At 54.2% G+C, this 22,857-nt stretch overlaps 1 protein-coding gene across 1 annotated transcript in view; it reads left to right on the top strand.

Annotated features, from left to right (window-relative positions):
- Nucleotides 1–22,486, top strand: part of WIPI1 (WD repeat domain, phosphoinositide interacting 1) — a gene marked incomplete at its 3' end in the record, with an annotated part of 28,765 nt that extends 6,279 nt beyond the window's left edge. Inside the window, exons 4-13 of the mRNA XM_084237276.1 lie at nucleotides 5,615–5,711; nucleotides 11,691–11,788; nucleotides 12,335–12,427; nucleotides 12,972–13,042; nucleotides 13,728–13,835; nucleotides 17,777–17,941; nucleotides 18,551–18,658; nucleotides 19,296–19,414; nucleotides 19,639–19,739; nucleotides 22,439–22,486. Of these exons, the coding sequence (XP_084093402.1) occupies nucleotides 5,615–5,711; nucleotides 11,691–11,788; nucleotides 12,335–12,427; nucleotides 12,972–13,042; nucleotides 13,728–13,835; nucleotides 17,777–17,941; nucleotides 18,551–18,658; nucleotides 19,296–19,414; nucleotides 19,639–19,739; nucleotides 22,439–22,486 (1,008 nt within the window). The remainder of the gene's footprint in view (nucleotides 1–5,614; nucleotides 5,712–11,690; nucleotides 11,789–12,334; nucleotides 12,428–12,971; nucleotides 13,043–13,727; nucleotides 13,836–17,776; nucleotides 17,942–18,550; nucleotides 18,659–19,295; nucleotides 19,415–19,638; nucleotides 19,740–22,438) is intronic.
- Nucleotides 22,487–22,857: the final 371 nt, after the last annotated feature.

Here is a 22,857-nt window from a genome sequence, read left to right as displayed (position 1 = left end):
TTTTTTTTTTTTCTCCAAAGTTTTTTTTTTTTAATTTATGCATGCAAGAACTGGGGTCTAGGCCAGAGATGCGGAGGGTGGGATGATTCACCAGAGACAGAGTGAGGAGCAGAACAGGCAGATCTACTGAAATACACTGCTGAGGGGAGCAGCGGATGAGTCAAGAGAGGTCTGCTGCACCTTGTGGGTCAACTCCCTGGATGGGGATTGAACTCATGCCACAGTGGCTGGTGACAGCTTCATAGTGCTGAGACTTAACCCCTTGCACCACCAGGGAGGCCATTGAGCCTTCTCTTGTAGTCCGCCGGGGCTCTCCCAGCGGGCCAGGGACTCAAGTGTCAGGCATCCACTTTTCTTGTTCCCAGCTAACCCTGGAAGAATTTGTTCTTGTCGTGTTTTCTTTTTTGAAGGATCATTCTTATCTCAGATATGCAGTCTATTCTCCTTCAAAATATAAGCTCTTGTTAAATAAGCAGTTGGGATCTTAGCAGAGTTTCCCTTGAACTTTTAGATTTTAAATCCTGTGAGGACAGGGATGGTGGCAGTTCTGTTCACTACTGTGAGGCCCAATAGGAAACACAGTGCCTGGTAGAAACTTTTGACAAATATCTGCTTCCTGAGTGTCTGTTACATAAATAAGCAAATAGATTTTTTATGTGACCCCACAGATCTAGCTATTCAATTAAATATTCCCAGGAAGGTGGAGGCCCTTGCTTCCCTGGGAGCAGTATTTTTTTATTTCTTTATTTCTTTTAAACTATTAAGTGCTGATTCTTTTTTTCTTTTCTTTTTTTAGCAATTGAGGCTTTCTTAAGTTATCAGGAAGAAGGGGTTGTTTCTTTGACTCGATCAACTATTTAACTAAATATCCACTTAAGACTATGTAAAGCAGCGTGGTGGAAAATAGCCTGAGAAACAGATGCAGGGGATTTTCAAGCGAGGAGCAGCAGGAGTGAGGAGAAATGAACCCAGCTTCTTGGCAGGGGAGGGCAGTGCAGTTTGAGAGTTCTCTGTTTGGAAGCCTCTAAGCACAACTGCTGGGTTAAGTGCTGTCTCTGAAATCTGTTGGTAGCACCCAAACTTCATTGCAGGACCTTTTATCTTTGTCTTCAGTAGTAGCCACTATATGAGCGTCAGATATCTTTTTCCTTTTTGGCACTTGGTCTTTTTAAGATTGTTGAGACAAATGTTCTAGAAAGAGCAGAACCTATAAGTAGAATCTATGGTATTTGTATAATTTCTCTCACACTTGCTCTCTGATAGTTTCATTAGCAAATGGGACTGTTAGTGTACAGACTGAGGGGTACTCCTGGACCCTCAAACTTGCATGCTCTAAATGGTTTTCCATCTGCTGTGTAAAGACAAAGCATATGCTTACTGTGGAAAACCTCTAATGAAAAGAACTTTTTTTTTTTTTTTTAAATTTTCTAGAGGCATGTCTTGTCTTATTTATTTATTTATTTATTATTTGTTTGTTTGGTTTATACAAGCACTGGGTACAGTCAGAAGCGCGGGAGGGTGAGAGAATCACCAGAGCCAGAGCGGGGAGCAGAGCAGGCAGAAGGACTGAAGTACACTGCTGAGGAGAGCAGCGGGCGGCAGGAGAGGTCTGCGCGCCATGTGGGACCCTCCTCTGGTGGCCGGGGAGCAGCCGGGGATCGAACCGGCGCCGCAGAGGCCGCGGGCAGCTTCGCAACCCAGCGCTCAACCGCTGCACCACCAGGGAGGCCCTAATGAAAAGAACTTTAACAGAATAGTTTGCATAGAGAGAAGAAAGGGTAGCAGTTTCACAGTGAAATAACGAAAGTTATTCATCCCCTTATGGTAAATGCCCAACCAAACAGGGTTGGCCTGAAGTGGGGCCACAGAGGCCTGAAAATTTGCCTCACATCTAGGGCACCTTCTGTAGGGGACACAGTGGAAAAGCAGAAGGGGCCAGGCAAGTCTGGGACAAAAGGAGCAAAATCAAAGTACACACAAGGCCACGGCTGCCGTTGTCGGCCTCCCCATGGACTGTGACCTGCGGCTCTTCCAAGTGTCTGTACATGTTTCTCCTCAAAGTGCCCCAAGTCCCCGGAGCAAGCCCAAAGCCGAGCGGCAGGCTTACCCTTCTTCACGTGTCTGTCCTCGGCTGTCCCCCAAGTCTCTTCTCCAGCTTCCCTGAGTCCTCTCTGCTCTCAGCTGCGCTCTTCACTAGGCTGGGCCATGCACATGGAACCTCCTTTTTAAATCCAGATTCCACTGTTATGGGACAAGAAAGGATTATTTAAGTGTTGGAACCTGTTAACCTTAGAGGCCACCCTTCCCCCAGTATAACATTTATTATTTTTTTTTAAGATTTATTTATTTATGCATATAAGAGGTGGGGTGTAAGCCAGAGGTGCAGGGGGTGAGAGGATTCACCAGAGACAGAGTGGGGAGCAGAACAGGCAGATCCACTGAAATACACTGCTGAGGGGAGCAGCGGGCGAGACAGGAGAGGTCTGCTGTGCCACGTGGGTCAGCTCCCTGGCCAGGGATAGAACTCGTGCTTCAGTGGCTGCCGATAGCTTGATAGCGCTGTGTCTTTAACTCCTGCGCCACCAGGGAGGACCCCCCAATATAACATTTAACTTAAGGTTCACATCTCTGATCTATCAAAGGGCATTAATGCCCCTAGAACTACCCAGCAATGAGTGGCAAAGCTGATCAACAGTCCCTTCTTCCTTTGGCATAGCTTCTAAGAAGAGGATTTGAAACAGGGCTGAAAAATTATTGGGGTTTGCTTTGCTTAAAAGATTCAGGTTTGAGGCTGAACTACTTTTGGTTTAGGCAACCCTGGTGGCCCCTGGGTGCCACAGGTCAGCGTTCCCGGGCCAGGCTCTCTGCCGCCCCCTGGAGGAAGCAAAGAGGCCGCGTGGGACTCAGACTTGCTGGTGTCCCTGCTTCACTGGGGCTTCCTGCAGCTCAGTTCCTTTTAGAAAAACAGGAAAAAGTGAGAGATTTGTGCAGGGACTTATGAAGAAGGAAAATCCCTATTTTCCTTTAAATATATAGGAAGGAAGAATAATTGTGACATTTTTCTTTGGGGTTTATCTTCCCTTGCATTTATGTATTTACTTATTTTTTTATTTATTTATTTTTTTAATAGAGGCATGTTTTATTTATTTATTTATTTGTTTGTTTGTTTGTTTGTTTGTTTTATTTATACATGCACTGGGTACAGTCAGAAGCGCGGGAGGGAGGGTGAGAGAATTCACCAGAGCCAGAGCGGGGAGCAGAGCAGGCAGAAGGACCGAAGTACACTGCTGAGGGGAGCAGCGGGCGGCAGGAGAGGTCTGCGCGCCATGTGGGACCCTCCTCCGGTGGCCGGGGAGCAGCCGGGGATCGAACCAGCGCCGCAGAGGCCGCAGGCAGCTTCGCAACCCAGCGCTCAACCGCTGCGCCACCGGGGAGGCCCTTACTTATTTTAAAGATATATTTATTTAATGTTTTGGTGCAGGGGGTGAGAGGATTCACCAGAGACAGAGTGGGGAGCAGAACAGGCAGATCTACTGAAATCCACTGCTGAGGGGAGCAGCGGGTGAGACAGGAGAGGTCTGCTGCGCCATGTGGGTCAGCTCCCTGGCCAGGGATCGAACTCATGCCACAGTAGGTGGCAATAACTTGATAACACTGTGCCACCAGGGAGGCTCATTCTTTCCTTGTCTTTAATCAAGGAAATGTTTTTTATGGAATAAAGACAACAAGCCAAATGTATTTGGATATGTCACTGCTAACAGCTTTTAACCATCTGTCCTGAGGGCCCTTATCCATGTGGATGGAATCTAGGCCTCTAAAGTATAATCTGCATCTCTGGTGCATGAGGACAGATGCTATCAACGTTTTCTTTTAACTGATAAAAGGAGTTTAAAACCTAGAAAAGTAGCTGAGAGGCAGAAAGATAGGGAAGGGGCTCGGGAAGGCAAGCTTATGGCTCTCCTGAGACTGAGTCAGAGAACGCGCTTGGCACGTGGTGCTGAGAAGCATGCTCTCACGTGGCGTGGCCCAGAGGTGAAGGGCTTCCTCGTGCCCTTTTCTGCCTGTTTCCTTCCCTGTTTATTCTCGCCTGAAGTCAACGTGGGGATGACCTGAAATTTGGTTGAGTGACTCCCAGAGCAGATGGGCTCTTTCAGCTGGTGGGAGGGTGCAATGAGGCCAGAGGGGCTGTACATGCCAGAGGGACACGTTGGGGGCCGGTAACTGGATGTGAGGCTGGCAGGGGTCATGAGAGGGTATCAGAAACCTAAGGATGTGAAGAAGCACAGACTAAGCTCACCTAAGCCAGAGTTAGTATTGGCAAAAGGCAAAGTGATCTGGTAAATCAGAGGATATACGTTCCTTGGAGAAGCACTCATATTTGTCATCAATTTTCAGACCCTGTTAGAATATTTTTACACCTCAACACCTGGCTCCAGACCTGTGGCCAAGGAGTCTTCATTAAAATCAGGAAAGATGTTTCACTTTTATCTTTCTGCGGGGTTACAGGGGCAGTCTCCATTTTCTGAGTGCGAGGAGTCTTACTGGGAAGACAAAAGAGCAGACTTTTCCCAGGAGGAGAGCCTGTTGGGTTTTTCGTTATATTTGAAGCGTTTCTAAATGTTGTTCCTTGGGATGAAAGGGATCTGGTGCTCCAGGATCACCTGCGTACTTGGTGAAAGATGCCCTCTACCCATTCCCCGCCCCGGCCCCCAACCAGAATCTGCAGGGAGATCCCAGGTCCTGCCCCCAGGTGCTCCGACCAGGATCTGGTTGGAGTCTGAGAACCACTGGTCTGGAGTTAGGCACGTGCAGGGCTCGTAGGTAAAGGCTCAGAGTGAGGAGCTGCGGGACCAACGCCCCTTCCCAGCAGCCCCTCCCCAGCACCCAGCACCTGCACTCGCACTGAGCTGAGCTCCTCTGCCTTTCCACACCTTCTGCCTTCTGCGCCTCTGCCTTTCAACACTAAATTGACCCCCTTTTCACTTGGTAGAGAGCAGAGCTTCTGGGAAGAGGCGCTAAGCCTGGGCCCCGGGGAGGAGCTGAGCACCAGGGGGCCTCGAGGGGCTCCAGGCTCAGGAACCGTGTGTTCTTGTGAGGGCTGAGGACATCTCTGTTTCCCCTCCTAGGGCTGGAGTGGAGAGAAGTTAAAGCTGGGAGGGGGACAAACCAGACCGGATGTCACAGAGGGGGCAGAGAAACCCAGATCCGTCCAAGAGGGAGACCCTTGTTATGAACATCGAAAGGGAGCCTGTCAGATGAAATAAAAGCCGAAAATTTACCCAAAATTGTCTTAAATGCCAAATGTCTGATCAGGAAGTGTTCAGGAATTCCTGGTCTCAGAAGAGGGAGACATGTACCCCAAATCTCAATTTATAAATGAAATTTCTTAAGATCTGTATCTTAATGCTTCCATGCAGGTGGATAATGATGTCTGGGTGTTGCATACCTGTGCGCAAACCGAAGCATAATCTCTAAACTGATCCTCAAAATTCCCCCTCCCCTTAGGCTTAGAATCAAGTTAGGGCTCTCTGGCAGACACGTGCTTTCCACGACACCCCCCACCCCATCCCTCCTCGAGGCGGCGGTAGCAGGTGACGCGTGTGTGTGATTGCAGAGGCTGCTGGTGTGCCTGGAGGAGTCTATCTACATCCACAACATCAAAGACATGAAGCTGCTCAAGACCATCCTGGAGGTCCCTGCAAACCCAACAGGTGAGCCCGAAATGCAACCGGTACTTACCCTCCAAATCCCATCCCAGGGGCTCCCTTCACGGGCTGTGTTTCCATCTGAAGTGAAAACCCGAAACAGTGTTGTCTGTGCTTGGTACATCTCAGAGGTTTGTCTTTGCACCGTGAAGCTGGGATTGAATAATATTAGGCTGTGCTGGGGTGGGCTGTGTGGCCCCCCCTTCTCCGGGGACCCATTCTTGGCAAACATGTCGAGGCATGGAAGGTAGACACGTGGAAGATTCCTTGCAGCTGAGATTGTGTTCGTTCAGCACAGAGTAAGTGATCATTCGAAGCAGGTTTTGAGTTGGCGTGTCCACAGAGCTAGGAGAGAGACCGTCAGAACATTAGGATGTGCTTTAGTACATCCAAAGCAATCGCTCCACTTGGGCGATGTGCTGAGCCGTTGGGCTTGACCTAGTTCTCAAGGAGTAACACTGTTTACACACTCCCTGTTTATGAACAGGAATACTTTGGATTTGTTAGAATGAAGTACCCGTATGATGACGTTTTATGAATTCATTGAGCTAGACATGAAGGAGAAGGAAGTCCTCCCTTGGGCGGTGGGCTGGATGGTCCTCACGTTCAGGTAATTGGGCATCTGATGATTCAGGTTAATATTTCAGGTGATATTCCAGTTTCGTGTCTGCTTCTGTTCCCTGGCGATAACTAATTTTTGACTCTCAGTGAATTTCAAGATCTGGTTGGCCCAAGCCAAGTTACCTAGAGTCATGCTCTGGTTTCTTTTCAGATCGTATAAATCTTTAACCTTTCACCAAGTCACCTAGACACTTGGTACATCAGTTCCTTTTCTGTCAAATAGGGTAATAATGCCCATGTCACGGGGCCAGCTGAGAATGGAATGAGGTAGCGGCCATCAAGGTGACCTGCTTACTTACGTCTGCCGCGCAGTGAATATCCCCTCTGCCTCCTTTCCTTCTCTTGACCCCTGCGATAGAGAAGGCCCTTGGCTGTTGACTTCCATATTTAAAAATTCAGCCAGGATGAAAACCTTCAGAGAACAAAGCCTGGGAGTGGAGACTCTAAAGCTTATTTCACAAAATATCAATAGAGAGTGGTGCGTGAAAGAGCTGTAGGCGGTAGCACCCTTGCCAGCAGGGGGCCCTCGCGCCCACGGTCACACGAGGCTGCTCAGGCAGGGTGGTGCTGCCGGCCCTGGCGCCGTGCCTGCCCCCCTCTGCAAGCAAAGCTTCTCTCCAGCTACTCTTAATTTTAGCAAATAGAGCTGTTTTTCTTAGCTCAGAAAACTCATGTGTTGCCTCCCAATTTAAACAGAGAGAAAAGAGGGTTTAAAAGTGTTTTATGTGAGCGAGAACGTGTGTTATTTGTAAAGGCAGTAATTCTTACCTCAAGAGAAATGAGAAGCAGCAGAGGGGCTTTCTCTGTCTTGGACAAAAAGCTCGAGTGGACTTGGGTACGTGGAACATTCGCTTCTGAAAGACCAAACCACTCTCAGGGGAGACAGCCCAAGCCCCCTTCAGTCCTCAAATGGTGCATGATCCTCTCCACTTACCCTGAGCTCCTGTTTTTCCTAGTGAAAGAGAAATGATAATTTTCACTCCACGGATTATCACTGGTGGGACTGGTTGGGGGCGTAGTGTGTGTGCACAGCCATGTCCACTGTCCAGGTGGCGGTCACTCACCAGCCCCGAGGGCAGCCTCATACAGTTGAAGCTGCCCCCCTCCCCATGACTCCACCAGCACCTCACTCAAGCACCCTCAGTGACACCGAGCTCCCCAGACCATGGGCATGAAGTCCTCGGAGGCCTGGGCTCTCCTCTTTGTTCTCATTCTCATTTGCTTCCAGATGGGCTCACGGGGGAGACAGCCACCTGGGGCACACACATTCTCAATGTCTGTTGGCCTGGTGACCTGCAGCTAAATTATAATGCAAAGTTTCCTTCACTGCTTTGAGCTCAGCATCTCATGCAGCTGGAAATTTCCTTCCTTTTGTCTGTGTTTGTGTCCTGCCCATTCCTGTCGTGTCAGAGATTTCAGGCTGTTTCCTTTGACAGGTTTGGCCAGACAGATCTCGAAGTTAATTTCCTGCTAGCCCAGTGGTCTCTGCACCGAGCAGCTGAGGGCGGAAATCTCCATGCAAGTTCTACAGCTGCAGGCATCGGTGTGCCAGGGAGCTCACCCCCTTGGAGAGGGAGGAGCAGTCTCCCCACACAGCAGCAGTCCCCGGGGAGTGCTCTCTCTGGAACGGGGCTGCCCGTGGGGTGTGTCTGGCTCTCGTCTGTAGTAGCTTCCAGCATTTGCACGTACAGAGACTTCTATTTTTGAAAACTGGAAAGTAGATCCTGAGATAGTTATCAACCCAGAGGGAACCACACTTCATACATCACGGTTAACTTGCTCTTGGCTTGACGTGTTAATAGCAAGATGCAAAGGATCTGGAATTACAGGACTCCTTTCTAATTTCAGTTGATGATGCCACAGGTTTTGAACTAATAGCAGCCCTTTCTTTTCCAGCTGTAAAAGAATCACAGCCAAAGGATTGCAGTGAAACTATAGCTGACATGATTCATGAGAATGTGTGTCAAGCTTAAACCCAACCCCAAAACCTAACTCCTACATAGAAAAATCATGGAAGCAAATATTGCTTACATGTTGAGGATAGTGAAAAGTTCTGGGTTTTAGAATGATGGGAGATTTTTTTTCCCCTCTCTTTTTAAATTTGGCTACTCTGCCTGATATAAGTGGGCTCACATAGTATCTTCTCTTTCATTATATTTTCTGGGCTCTACAACTTCTTGACACTATAATTTATATTATTCTATAATATTATATAAAAAGCACATTCAAGCCCAGAAAAGCTGAGCTTGACGTGCAATATGGTAATATCGAAACCTGGAGGAGGCTTCACAAGAAATAAAGATGCTTTCTTTTTTTCTTTTTTTTTTTTTAAAGATTTATTTATTCATACATACAAAAGCTGGGGTACAGGTCAGATGTGAGGAGAGTGAGAGTATGCACCAGAGACAGAGTGGGGAGTAGAACAGCCAGACTGACTGAAATACACTGCTGAGGGGAGCAGCGGGCGAGACAGGAGAGGTCTGCTCGCCATGTGGGTTGCTCCGAGGCCGGCGGGGATTGAACCGGTGCTGCAGAGGCTGCGGACAGCTTCATAGTGCTGCGCTCAACCGCCTGTGCCACCAGGGGTGGCCCCAAAGATGCTTTCTTATCACCGGTTGGATTTGTTGAGATTTTCTGGATTTGTTGATTTGTTGGATTTGTTGATTTCCTATGGAAATCAAAGGAAAACATTTAGGGCCCCCTTTAGTCTGCAGGAGTCAGTATGCAGGATCCCTTGGCTAAGTCCAGATGGGTTGGTGCAAACCCAGAGGTGACCCCATCAGATGAGTGGGTCAGCTTGGGCCTGCCCTGTCCCTGCACACTGGTCTCATCTCTCTCTCCATTAGGAACAGAAAGTCCAGCCTTAGCTGAGGCAGTTGGAGCCTGTCTCCCTCCTTGAGATATTTACATTTTGATACAAAACTCCCAAGGGTAACTGGAAGCATTTGTCCCAGTCTTCTGCCCAGAGACCTCACCTGCCACAAAGCTAGGCCCTGCTACTCTCAGGGCGGAAGCAGGGAAACGAAGGCTTGGTGCCTTGGTTTCTGCTAACGGCTTTATAGTCCACATGCCGTACAATTAATTCACCCACTTAAAGTGCACAATTCAGTAGCTTTTATACTATATTCAAGGACTTGTATAACTAGCCATCACCACCTTCAATTGTAGCATGTTTTCATCACCCAAAAGGAAGTCCCCTAGCTCTTAGCCATCCCCCTACCCCCCAGCCCCAGGCAGCCGTAATCCACTTTCTGTCTCTATTCTGGGCCTTTCCTGTAAGTGAAACACACGCAGTATGTGATCTTCTGGGACAAGCTTCTTCAGCTTAGCAGCGTCCTTTCACAGCTCACGCCGTGGTGTCCACACGCCGTTTCTTCTCGTCTAATAAGCAAAATACATAAAAGCCCACTTTTATTTAGCCAGTCATGATTTGATAGACATTTGGGCTGCTTCTTCCTTTTGACTTACAGATAATGTAGCTGTGAACATTCGTATGCAAGCTTCGATGCCTCTGTGGTGTTGTTTCTCTTGGGTATGTGCCTAGGAGCGGGATTTCTGGTAATTCTGTTAAGCTCTCAAGGAAATGCCAGGCCATATCCCAAAGCACCACTCCACGCCTGGTCCCTTCCCCGCAGCGGCGCAGGTGGGCTCCAATTATCTGTCTTTTTCATTCTGGCCACCCTGGTGGGTGCAAAGTGACATCTCACGGCGGTTTCAATTAGCACTGCTTTCTTTAAACCTAGGTGCTCAGAACCTTCCGCACTCACCTGCCACGTGTGTGAGATCCTGACTCTGGTCTTTACGCAAGTCATTCCACAGTTGCCACCTTCTGTCCTCACATCTTCTCTGCTAATGGTCCCTGTGGGCCAGCCTGGCCTCCTGAGGGACGTTCTTCCGTAGTTTCATGGAACCAGAATGCCTTCTGCCTACCTGGCTGTACCTGGATTGCAAAGAGTCCAGATGAGACAGTGAATTGGGGTTCCCAGAGCAAAACTGGGGAGGTGTGAGCCAGTGCAGGAGTGACCTTGTACAGGCAGGAAGCTGCAGGGTGTGGGCACACTCAGGTGGGACCCGGCCACCTTCCTCCTGGGTGGCAAGTGACAGCACAGACATGGCTGTGTCGTCAGCAAGGCCACAGCAGAGGGTGGATCTTGCTTCCCATTCTCAGTGTTTTATTTTTTTTTCCATCTGCTCTTCCCCCCGGTGAATTAGGTAAGGCACATTTTAGCCTGATGTAAAGTTTTGCTTATACTTTTATAAGAAACCCATTTGACATGCCCACTTGTAACAAAGATGTCAGTCATCCTTTTTTTAAAAAAAAAAAAAAAAAGATTTATTTATTTATTCATACAAGCACTGGGTACAGTCAGAAGCGTGGGAGGGTGAGAGGATTCACCAGAGCCAGAGCAGGGAGCAGAGCAGGCAGAAGGACCGAAGTACACTGCTGAGGGGAGCAGCGGGCGGCAGGAGAGGTCTGCGCACCATGTGGGACCCTCGCCGGTGGCCAGGGATCGAACCTGCGCTGCAGAGGCTGTGGCAGCTTCGCAGCCCAGCGCTCAACCGCTGCGCCACCAGGGGAGGCCCCCCTTTTTTTTTTAAGGATACTGGTCACACCCTATCTGGACATTGCGCTTCTGGTTATGCTTTTGGTTCTGAAATTCTTTGACTTCACCTCTACCACACACACCTTTACTGATCTAGACCACGCTTGTGAAAATCCTTCACTTCAATGCTATTAGGATTTGCCTCCCCTTAAGTCTTCCTGTAAATAAAATTGGTGTATGTAGTTCCGGTGATTAGATTGGCCGTTCACTCTTCCAGGATATTGTCAAAGCATCTTCCGTCTAAAGCATCTTCTTCCTTTGGTCTGTTTCAATGGCAGAAGTGCCATCTTAACTGCAAATTGAGTCCTCAGTGTCTTCTGTTAGGCTCAGAAATGAGATTTAAATTTGGCTGCTCTCCCCCAACACACACACACCCCACACCCTGCTCTCCAATGTGCCCTGGCCGGCCAGCTCTTACTTAATCACCTGCAGGAAACCCAGCACACACTGACCTTTCACAGCGGGGAGATTTATTTCAGGTCTAAGTGGATCCATAACCCTAGAGAGTGATGGAACTGGGAGAGGTACAGGTGGTTCAGACCCCTGGGGTAAAATGTGGAGCAGCCACCACCAGTGCCGCCTCCTGTGGGCCCCTTGGCGGAGTCCTCTGTCCCCACAGCCTCTAAAAGGAGGGCGCCCCGTGGCCGCTCCTCACTCGCCAGTAGGTGGTGCTGCAGCTGTACTGTTCCCAGATGCCCTTCCAGGCGAGTTCTGCCCAGGGGGTCCCCCGGCTTTTCACCTGCTGTTTGTTCTTTGGCAGGTCTGTGCGCCCTCTCTATCAACCATTCCAATTCTTACATAGCCTACCCCGGCAGCCTGACCACAGGCGAGATTGTGCTTTACGATGGCCACTCCCTGGTAAGTTGACCTTGACCCCACCCACCTGTCTGACTGTGTGGTCAGTGGCTGGTCAGTGTGACCAGCAGGCGCCCTGGCAGTGAAGTGGGGGTGGGGGGTGGCGGTGGAAGCAACACTGAGGCACCTTGTTCTGCCTTCGTCGCCATCAGTCAGCGAGCCCAGAAGCAACCCAGGCCAAGTCAGGCACCTGCAGCTCAGTGCAAACCTGGGGGCCCAGTTGTTGGACCGAATGCGGGGTGCTGCACCATGTTGTGGGGCGCAGCTGTTCCACATTTCCTGTCCCCTGCTCTGAGCCTGGAAGGACTGCAGTGGGGGGCCCCCTGAGGTGTACACCCCAGGGGACCCTCCAAAGCGTCACGCCACATTAGTACAGCTGGCAGAAAAGGGAGAGAAGCGCAGAGGCTCCTGGAGCAGAGCCCACACCCACCAGAAACTCGTCGGGTGGAGGGGGTGGGGGCCCAGCGACAGGCAGAGTCTCAGGGCGAGGAGAGAGAGGAAGTCCTGCTCCCTCACCAGGCCACTATCGCTTGTCCCTTTCACTATCAGAAAATGGTGTGCACGATCGCTGCCCATGAGGGGACGCTGGCCGCCATCACCTTCAACGCCGCTGGCTCCAAACTCGCCAGCGCCTCCAAGAAAGTGAGTGTCCCCCTGCCCGCTCAGGTGCCCGGGAGGGAATCGGTGGGTGAGATGGGGGTGCCCAGAGGACAGGCCTTCCCATGGGCCACCCTCTCCGAAGGGAGAGTTTCTGGCTCCGGCACATCGTCGGAGGATGCGTGTGTGAACCCAGCGCTCCTGCAGCCGCCCTGCAGGACGCGCCACCCTCTGCACAAAACCACCGTCCAGGAAGCAGGCGGGGTGGGGGGAACACACTCTCCACATGAGCCTGGCGCAAGCAAAGCCGCTTTGCTCTTCAGTGAGCTCCTCTGCTGCAGCAATCAGTAAAGGTGACCGGGTTGATTCCTAATGCCATGAGATAAGCTGGCCCTGGTCTAGGGTGGGGGCAGGAAGACCCGAGCGCTGCAGACAAATCCAGGGACCACGTACACGGCGTAGATACCGCCAGTGACGGCCCTGTGCTCGGCACTTGGCGCTTCCTGCTCAGAGCAGAAGCTCAAAACCCGTGCGTCCAGCTCACACACCCCCAGGGCCATTCTCAGCGAGCGCTTGCTTTCCGTTCCAGGGCACGGTCATCCGGGTGTTCTCTGTACCTGAAGGGCAAAAGCTCTGTGAGTTTCGGAGAGGAATGACAAGGTCTGTGTTCCCCTGAGGCCCTTGGTAAAGTACCAGTGGACGTGGGCAGTGGACGCAGGCAGCCACGGGGGCGAGGTCGGAGGGCAGTCCATGCCCCTCTCACTGGCCGCCCAGCGGACTTAGGGGCCACGCTTAGCGCTTAGCCACCTGGGAGCGTGGGCGCTGCTTTGATGGGAATCTGGCCATTTTTTATTGTGTATGATTCAGGGGTGTAGGTTCACACCTCCTCTGAGGCATGTTACCACCCTACACCCCCCTGCAAAGCCCCCAGAATCCTGCACCCTAGTGCACGGCCCCTCCCCCTTCACCCCCATCCCCCCCTCCCCCTCGCCTGGCAGCGAGAGGCCTTCCTTGATGTGTCCATGAGGGGCTGGCAAAGGAGACAGGAGTGAGGGGCCACAGGGCAGATGTGATTTCCCGTCCCTGCGCGGAGAGAAAGGGCAGCATGGGGGTGATGGTCTGGGGCTGCCGCCGTGGGTGTGCAGTGGCGTTGGGGCCCAGGAGGGGCAGTACCCGGCTTCTCGGCCTTTGACTCCCCAAGTTCCCATCAGGACTAGCACGAGGGTGGAAGGATCTTAGGACACCAGGCTCTTCGGGGTCCTCCCATGGGCTGAGAAAGTGGATTCTGAACTCGCAGTGGCGACCCTCGCCCCTAGGTCACACCCCCGCACGACTGTGCTTCTAGGTACGTGACCATCAGCTCGCTGGTGTTCAGCATGGACTCGCAGTTCCTCTGCGCCTCGAGCAACACGGAGACCGTGCACATCTTCAAGCTGGAGCACCTCGCCGGCAGGTACGGCAGCCGGGGTGAAGGGAGTCGGTCCTGACTGTTCCCTGTCACACACACACGCGCACACACACACACACACACACACACACACACACACCCTCCAGCAGAAGGGAGTTCCTTTCTTTTTGTAAGCTCAGCTGCACTGGTTACGCCTTGGCCGAAGCCATGACTGTATGTTACTATGGCCTGAGTGGGGGATGCACAGAGGCCCCAAATCTGCCCTTTGCCCCCGAGGTTGCACCCACCGCCCCTTAGGAACTGTGCGACCTCGGGCAAGTAATTCAGTCTTTCTGGTCTGCCTGTTCCTGATCTACACACATGATGGCATAGATGCCTCTGAGCTTTGTGGTGAGGAGCAAGAGGCTCCTTGATGGACAGTGCTAAGGGAGAGCCTAGTACATGGTGACCAGCACCCGACGGGGCAGCTATAAAGCCGGGGGCCTATTAATTCATGCCAGCACCCCAACTGAGGGTTTTGCACACACTCCCAATGCTCGTGAGTGGACTGAGCAGGAGAGGAGCAGGGCAGCGGCACAGAGCATGTGCAGGAGTGAGCCCTGGTGAGTATGCGCTTCCTGTTGCCGCTATAACACATTTCCACAAGTGCCGGGGCTTCAGACAGCACGCACGTATGGCCTTCCAGTTGTGCAGGTCAGGGGGCTCTGAGCAGGGGTCGGAGTCCTCTTCCAAACTCATTTCTGTTAATGTCAGGTGTTTGTGGCTGCAGTAGTGAGGTCCCCGATTCCTTGCTGGTTCTCAGCTCCGAGGCCATCGCTTCTTTCTCGTAGTCCTCAGACAGCAACATTTGCTCCGATTTCTTCTTGAGCTTTGGATTTTTCCAACTTTCCCTTCACCACCAGTCAGAAGAAGAGCTCTGCTTTCCAGGGTTTGTGTGATTCGCTCGAGGCCCTCTAAGTACTCTCCCTGCCTCCAGTCACAGGGCCTGTGGCCCGTCACCACCATGGGGGTCACCAGTGCCAGGGACCAGAGCACAGGTTCATGGGGCCATGTCTGGAAACTCTGTCTGCCGTAGCAGGTGAGCACTGGCTTATAGAGGGAAGCACCTGCCAGGTGCGTGCCCCTGTCCACACCTGGCACTCCTTCACCCTGGAAAGCAGCGAAGAATTGTGCTCACATCAGCCCTCACCTTGCCCAGCGCCCCTCCAGGGCCAAGCTCTTGTTTCTGGAGCACAGTCCCTGGCTCACACCTTCCTCGGGGGCCTTCAGAGGAAGTTGGGGCATGAACTGTCTGTGATGAGCTCAGCACCGCCAGGAAGCAGCGGGCAGAGCTGGCCACGGACACTCAGGCATGGAAGGAACACAGCTACTCTCACACGTCCCCCTTGGCACAATCTTGCGAGGGGGCAGGCAGGGCAGGAGTTTCAATACTCAGGAAACTGAGGTTCAGGGAAGTTCAGGGTCTTCCCTGTGTCCCTGGGATCACATGTGAGCCACGTTTACACCCCACGGTGGGCTCACCACAATGCCCCTCATGACAGTCCAAGCACCTGCTCCTGCGCGGGTTGCCACCCCCACTTCTGTGACTGACGCTCTCCCGATAACGGCCTAGGGGAACAGCTGCGTCCACCTGAGAGTAAGACACGGCGCCCTCCTCCGTAATGTCACCTTAGTGTGTATCCATGCGGCCACCGTTCCAGATGCATCAGCACACAGCAGCAGAGGAGCCCCCGCCTCTGTCCCTGCACTCCAGAGGCCTGTCCAAGGGCCTCGGGGTTTAGCCCTGGCTCTGGCGCCCTCCGCGGTCTAGTGTGGTCTAGGCCTGGGAACCTGTCCCCACTGGTGCTTGAAGCACCGGAGATGCACCCCCTCGCCCCTCGCTCCTCGGGGACCCTTCACCCCGTCCACCTGTGTCCCGAAGCACAGTGCCTGCCCTGTAGCGCTTGCTCTGCACGTTTCCCCCGGAGAGTAAATCTTCTTTCTAGATTTCTCACTGCTCGGCGCACTGGATGTGCTGCTGTGTTAAGACGCCCGTCCACTGACGCATCCCAAACGGCCGGTCACATGAGGCCTGTCTGCACCGATGCTCACGATAGCACCTAAGATAGGAATGGCCATTTGGACCCCCGCCCCTCTGTAGGACCCCCGTTTCTGTTGGTGAGCTCAGATCACCAGGAACAGAGCTGGAGTCATCCCAGACCCCCGCGTCACTGTGGAGTGTAGCAGGCCCTGGTCACACACGCCTCCGGGCCCGCCCGCTCCTTTGGCCTTGGCCAAGGCTGTGACGCCTCCTGGCCGGTGTCTTCTGCTCCGTCTCTCCCCTGCCAGTCTCCTGTTGCCAAGCCATCCCGTGTCTTCTGGCTGAATTCACCTCTGGAAATGCTCCCTCAAAGGGGCCCAGCTCCTCCTCCTTTCCCCTTTGTCCTGGGCAGCTCCGTGGCTGCACCCCACCTCTTCCACCCGGCCCAGCCGCCTGGTTGTGGTTCCTGGATGCATCTCTCACTTGCCTGCACATCTGAGCTGCTCTCCCCCGCCTGCCGCCCGCCCCACCCTGCGGCTCCGAGAGCCACCTGCCCCAGGACCCTACCCTGCCATCACCCAGGACCCCAGAGACACCAGCTTATCAGGTGGTGTTGGCCGTGTGCCAGGCAGAGCCAGGCCCCAGTCTGCACCCTGTTTGCTTCTCACAGGGAGGGGACTGTGATTATGACTTTTCCCAAGTGAGGAAAATGGGAACGGGAGGCAAGGGGCCTCAACCGCCACCCTCTCCCGTGCCCCCCAGTCCTAGGGGCGCTACCTACCATCTCTGGCCCATGTGGCCTCTCTAGTCATGGCACATGTTCCCCCCCCCTTTTGTTTTTTAATTTTATTTATGAGTCCAAGAACTAGTGTACAGGCCAGAGGTGTCTGTGTGTGGAGGAGGGAGGGTGAGAGGATTCACCAGAGACAGAGCGGGGAGCAGAACAGGCAGAAGGACTGAAAGCACTGCTGAGGGGAGCAGCGAGCGAGACAGGAGAGGTCTGCTGTGCGATGTGGGTAGCTCCCTGGCTGGGGATCAAACTCTCGCTGCAATGGCTGCTGGTAATTTCACTGTGCTGAGACTTAACACCTTGCGCCACCAGGGAGGCCCACGTGTCTTCTCTTACATGTGTGCTATTTCCACTTGAATGCCAGACCTAGATATTGGACCTCCGTGCACCCCAATACTTAGCACAGAGCTTGGGGGTGAGCATCCAGCTCTGCTCCCTGGCGCACAGGGTCACAGGAGGATTAGTTCCCCCAAAAGGCCTGTTGCTCAGGTGGCATCGAGGCCCAGAGAGGCGCCCCCGAGTCTGGTGGTCACAGAAAGGAGTAAACCCCAGAGCTGTGTTGCGGTGTAGGTTACCATGGGGGTGTGTCCCTGTGGACACAACCCCTCCATGGGACCCCTGGAGCTCGCGCCCCGCAGGGAGCAGCTGGCAGGAGTGTGCGCAAACCCACAGAGCAGCCGCCCCTGCCTGCAGCCGGGGCCCTGGGGTGCAGAACACGCAGCTCTTTTGGAACTATCTCCACCAGCATGAACTGCCGGGGCCCTGGTGGCTTCAGGGCTGGGCGTCTTGCCGAGAAGTCTGCCTCCCACCCGTATGGCGGGGGAGGCCGGCACGCCCAGACCGGCCTGTTCCTCCATGGGTCCATGGTAGGCTGAGCTGACCTGACGCGTCAGGACATCGGCTCGTCTCCTTGCCCAAGTCCCCTTTTAGAAACCCACACATCGGGCGAGCCCCCAGAGCCAATTACCTTAATGTAGGAAAGAAGTAGCACTGGGAACCTCTAAATGGCTCTTCTGAAGGACATCAAGCCCTCGCTGTCCTTTCAGTTTTGCCGGAACAGCCTGTCCCCCGGATGCGGGTGGGCAGCGGCCGTGGGCAGCGCAGTCTCCTGCTGCTGCGGCGACGGGCAGGGGCCCAGGGCTCCCCCTCAACCTCACCTGTGCCTTGCCCCCCCAGCCGGCCAGAGGAGCCGTCGACCTGGACCGGCTACATGGGGAAGATGTTCATGGCTGCTTCCAACTACCTCCCCGCCCAGGTGTCGGACATGATGAACCAGGACCGCGCCTTCGCCACCGGGCGGCTGAACTTCTCGGGGCAGAAGAACACCTGCACCCTCTCCACGTACGTACGCGCCGCCGCGCTGGCCAGCACCCGCTGGACAGGTTCACTTTGCAAAACCCCCAAACACGCGAAAAGAACAAAAAAGAAGGACAAGGAAGTGGCCCAGAGGAGAGGCGAGCAAAACCCCAGGCCCCGCAGAGCTTTTCCCACCCGACTCCACTTCTGTCGCGGGGTTTCGGCCTCCGGTGCTCTTGATGCCGCCTGCGGAGTGAAGACCCCAGCCCCGTGCGGGTCTGGGCCGACACCCGCGGGGTTGGTGGGTGTTTTGTCTAAGAAGTTCAAGGGAGCTGATTGAAGCAGGGGAGCAGCTAGACATTTTCACAAACCCAAGCAGGTTCGCGCTTGCGCCCACCGGGGAGCCGGTGGTGCTTGCCGGAGGGCTCTCAGGGCCATCGTGCCCCCTCTGCATGATTACCCTGAAGGCAGGAAAGGGTCCTGCAGCAGGTCGCCAGGTGGGTGCGGAGGCGAAGAAACAGCCTCGGGGCAGCAGGGGGTGGGCTGGGTCTGCTGGTGGCTGGGTCGCCGGGGACGCCCCTGTGAGCCGACCTGTCATGACGCTGGCGTCACCCTCTCTGCTGTACACAAGCATGTGCTTGACTTGGCCCTTAGGATCCAGAAGTTGCCGAGGCTGTTGGTGGCGTCCTCCGACGGCTACCTTTACATCTACAACCTGGACCCTCAGGACGGAGGAGACTGCGTCTTGATCAAGACCCACAGGTGAGGACACCGGTTCTGTTCGCGGAAGGACGGCCCTCAGGGCTGGGGGTGCCGATCAGCTCCCACCTTGCTTTCCTCCCTTCTGCACCCGCCTCCTCCGGGGCCAGCCCCCCGGCGCCTACTCTGTGCCGGCCTCAGCGTCAGACACCCCCTCCTGCTCCCCCCACACAGCTGGGCCTGGGGGCACACAAAGCGAAGCCCCCACCCCCGCTCTCTCCTCACACATACGGGCACAGAAATGTTTACTGAATTGAATCAAAAGGCTCTCAAGACTTGTGACCAAGGGCAGGGGCCGCTCTCCCGGCATGAAGGGCACCCCGCAGGCTGCCGCTGCCCCCCGCCCATGGAGCCCTTCACCCTGCCATGACTGTGTCTTGGTGGCCCGAGAGCACCAGCAAGAGCAAAGGACCAGTTCTCGGTTTAGGAAACCAAGAGGGAGGGGCCCCCGGGCAGCCGCGTCCTGACCAGGTGACTGGAGGCCGCTTCAGCCCGGGCTGACCCAGCAGGGCACGGCCGTCTGCACTTGAGACTCCAGCGGCCTTGCATGTGCGCCCTGTGGCTTCCTTTTGGGGGTGTCCTAGACGTGTGATGGTATCTTTTTTTCCTCCCTCACCCCCCTCCTAATTGCCGCCATCAGCTTGCTGGGCTCAGGAGCAACGGAAGAGAATAAAGAAAATGACCTCAGACCTTCATTACCTCAGTCTTACGCAGCCACGGCAGCCAGACCAAGCACATCCACAGCTTCCACGGTGCCGGGTGAGCTGACAGGGGGGTCGGATGCTGTGGGGACACCCCTAACCACCCTTAGTGTGGATGGAGCTCTCCCTCAGGGAGGCCAGGGGATTGCACCCAGCAGGCGAGGCCCGGGCTCAGCCCTTGCCTGTGAGCGCTGCAAACGGCCGCAGCTTCAGTGGCCGGGGTGGACAGCTGGGTGGTCCTGTCCCCGGGGCGCCTCCCAATGTCTTGCCCTTGGTTTCCAGGTTATTCTGAGGACGGCGGGGCACTCCGAGGAGAGGTTATTCCCGAACATGAGTTTGCGACGGGACCAGTGTGTCTGGATGACGAGAATGAATTTCCGCCTGTGAGCATCCGGAACCCCTGAGAGAGCGGCTCAGTCTGTGTGCTTAGAAGGCGGCCTCCCTCTCCACCAGGAGGCCAAGTCACCTTCCGTTAGCTCGGCCATAACAACTAACCCTCTCTAGTGTCCAGAAAGCCCTAGAATGTCTATCACGCTTTGTTTCCGACCCTACCGATTAGCCCATCGTTCTGGGGCGCCCTGAACCCGATCATATCAGAATAACCGAATACTAACCCTGGGAGGTCCGGCGGGGTCGGGGGCCTCCTCCTGTCAGAGGCCTGCAGTCCCGGCCTTCGCCCCTCCGGCAGTCTCGTCAGGCAGGACCTCGGACTGTGAGGCTTCTCTTCCTGAGGCTCCCAAGGAGCTTGTGCAGAATTTGGCCTTCTTCATGCTGAAGATGACGATGTAACAGGGCCAGGCCGAGGCCCTGGGGCAGGCGGGACTCTGTCCCCTGGGCTCTGAGCACACAGACCCCAGCCTCCCCAGTGACTGCAGGCTTTCAGGAGCGAACGTGAGTTAGCAGGCGTGTGGAGGGTGGAGAGCCCCCAGGCCTCTGTGCTGGGCTCTCAGCGTCCTGCTTTCCTGACAGCGAGGGCCTGGGGCAGGCTGGGCACCCGGCTGGCTGCTTCCAGCCTCCCTGTCTGAAGAGAAGAGCCTCTGGGTGGCTCAGGGCCTGCTTTGCTTCTCTTGCTTCACACTGCCATTTAGAGCGACGTGTAGACCTCTCCGTGCACTTCAGCTCGGTAGCATCCCAGTGAGTCAACTGGGAACCGGGTTGAGGCCAAGACATGGAGAGCCCAAGGGGCCCCTCCTGGAGCAGGAGGGAAGGACACCGGGCACAAAGCAGTGCCCACGAGGTCCTGCAGTGGACTGTGTTCTCCGCCCCTCGTCTTGTGTCAGCTGAGATGCCATTTGCAGAGGGACGGGTGCGGGTCACCTTCCTTCTCGCATAGATCCGTGGAACAATCGAGTCAACAGAGTCAGCCACAGAAGCTGCACGCGGGGGCCCCTGTGCGCCGACTGGTGGGCTGCGCCTGTGATTTCCCATAAGACACCCTGGGCCGCAGCTTGAGATTGACGTTTCCGGCTTCCTGATAGGCAGGTGGTCACGCCCATGGCCAGCAGGTGCCGTTTGTTTTTAGGGTGGAGAGCAGCAGTTCTGAAAGATACTAATTATAAATTTAAAATTTCTGCTAGTTTGGAGCTTCCTGATAAACCACTTGTTCTGCCTTGGGGCTCTCGGTCCCCATGTAACCAGAGAGGGAGAAGCTCTGTCTTCCCAAACATGGGGCATTAATCCCCTAAAGGCGCATCTGCCAGCGGAGCCAGGTGGATGCTGTGGAGATGGGGGCCTCACCCGCCAGGTTCCCTTTTACTCGTTCTGGTGAAAGTCTAGACTGCGGTGAAAGATTACTAGGTTGTTAATTAGATCTTAATCTGGTGATCAGAGTCAACCTCTTACTTACGTAACTGAGGTACTTTGGGTATTAGCATTCAGGAGGTGGTCTCTTGCCAATAACAAATAGGTACACTGAGTAAAGTAATAGGTACGCTGAGTAGATCATTTTCTTAGGGAGACACTCAGGAAGTAGTGCCGAGCTGAGCTCGAGGCCGCTTCGTCCTAGAATGTTCTAGGAGCCAGTTGTCCTGTCTCCCTCTCAAGGACCAAGGGATGTTGGTTTAAATTGCTTCAGATTTTTGTGCACAGAAGAGCTCCTGCCAGTGAGAGTGCAGATCCCCGCACGAGGTCCCCTACAAGGGTGTGGGGCTCAGAACAAGTGTGTGCCAAGCTGGGGTGGGCGTCACGGGCGCTGGCAGCCCGGCCTGCCCTCTGCCTGCAGGCAGGTGGTCGCGAGGAGAGGGCTGCCCTGCTGCAGGCTTCTCCGCCGGGCTCAGCGCCTGGCCACCCAGGTGTCCTCTCGACACCAGCTGTCTTGGCCATGCCCTTCCGGGCAATAATGCCCAACTCGAGGTGCTAGGCAGCCCCTCTGACTCGACAGGCCCAGCGTTCACAGCTTTGCTCACGCGCTAAGACAGAGAAAGGGCCTTGGCGTCTCAGCTTGGTTGGAGCTACCTGTCTTGTGGACGTGGGCCCGCTGGATCACCTCTCATTCCGCGCTCCCTCGTCTTGGCTGGGAGAATGTGGGTCATCCTTACGGGCCTTTTTGAAAATAGACCGACGCTTCCCCCTCCTCTCTATCCCTCTCGCCTCCTGGGTGCTTCCTGTGCTCCCAGAACGGTGCCAGCCGTCGTTTCTGGTAGCGCAGGCAGATGTGTACTCGGGAGGAGACAGATGTTTTGGGACCCAGCAGCCTTCGAGTCTGTATGTGCTCACGCTAGTCTCTCTCTCGGGAGCAAGAGTCCAGGAATCCGGACCAGGGGTGTTATTGAAGAATGACCCAGCAGTCCATGTTTACAAGTGAGATGAGCCTTTCTGAAAAAAAAAAAAAAAAAAATACACACCCACACACCTATATATTCTCTGAATAGTATTTTCCGAGACTAGGCCGTGCTCATCTGGACCTAAACGAGACGGGTGGATTTTCCGTGGCCGTGAGTGAGGGTCCCCCCGTGGACCCGAGAGAAGAGCCCCCGGGTCCCAGCCTCCCCCTGCAGGCCCCGCAGGGCCCAGGTCCGTGAGTGCAGCTGCCTCACAGCCCCTTCCCGGGAAGAGTAAGGCCGTTCTGTTTTGATTTCGGTAGATAATCTTGTGCCGCGGAAGTCAGAAGGGCAAAACGAAGCAGTCCTGATGAGAAGCACACCCCAGAACTCAGGCCCCCCTCTCAGGAGGAAGGTGAAGCGCGGAGTGCAGTTGTGTGAGCAGCCGGGGCCGGAGCCCCAGGCCACCGGAGCCCCGGGACGCCGCCCACACCCTGCTATGTGAGACGCGTGACAGCTGTAGTCAGTGCTAACTAACCATATTGGTCTGTAACCGGAATTTTATATTAAAAAGGGCATCCTTTTCCAATGTATGCTGTGTAAAAATGTACCTATATAGGAAAACCCCTTTGAACTGTATTTCTTGTATATTACATCCATATAGAGACTATTTTAGCCAAGCAAAGTATTTTTGCAGTGATCGGAACAAATCATTTATTACCTTTGAGTCCCATCTAGGACA

This window comes from Talpa europaea, assembly GCF_964194135.1.
Source record: "Talpa europaea genome assembly, chromosome: 7".
Lineage (NCBI taxonomy): Eukaryota > Metazoa > Chordata > Mammalia > Eulipotyphla > Talpidae > Talpa > Talpa europaea.
This window is presented reverse-complemented; position numbering and strand designations above follow the sequence as displayed.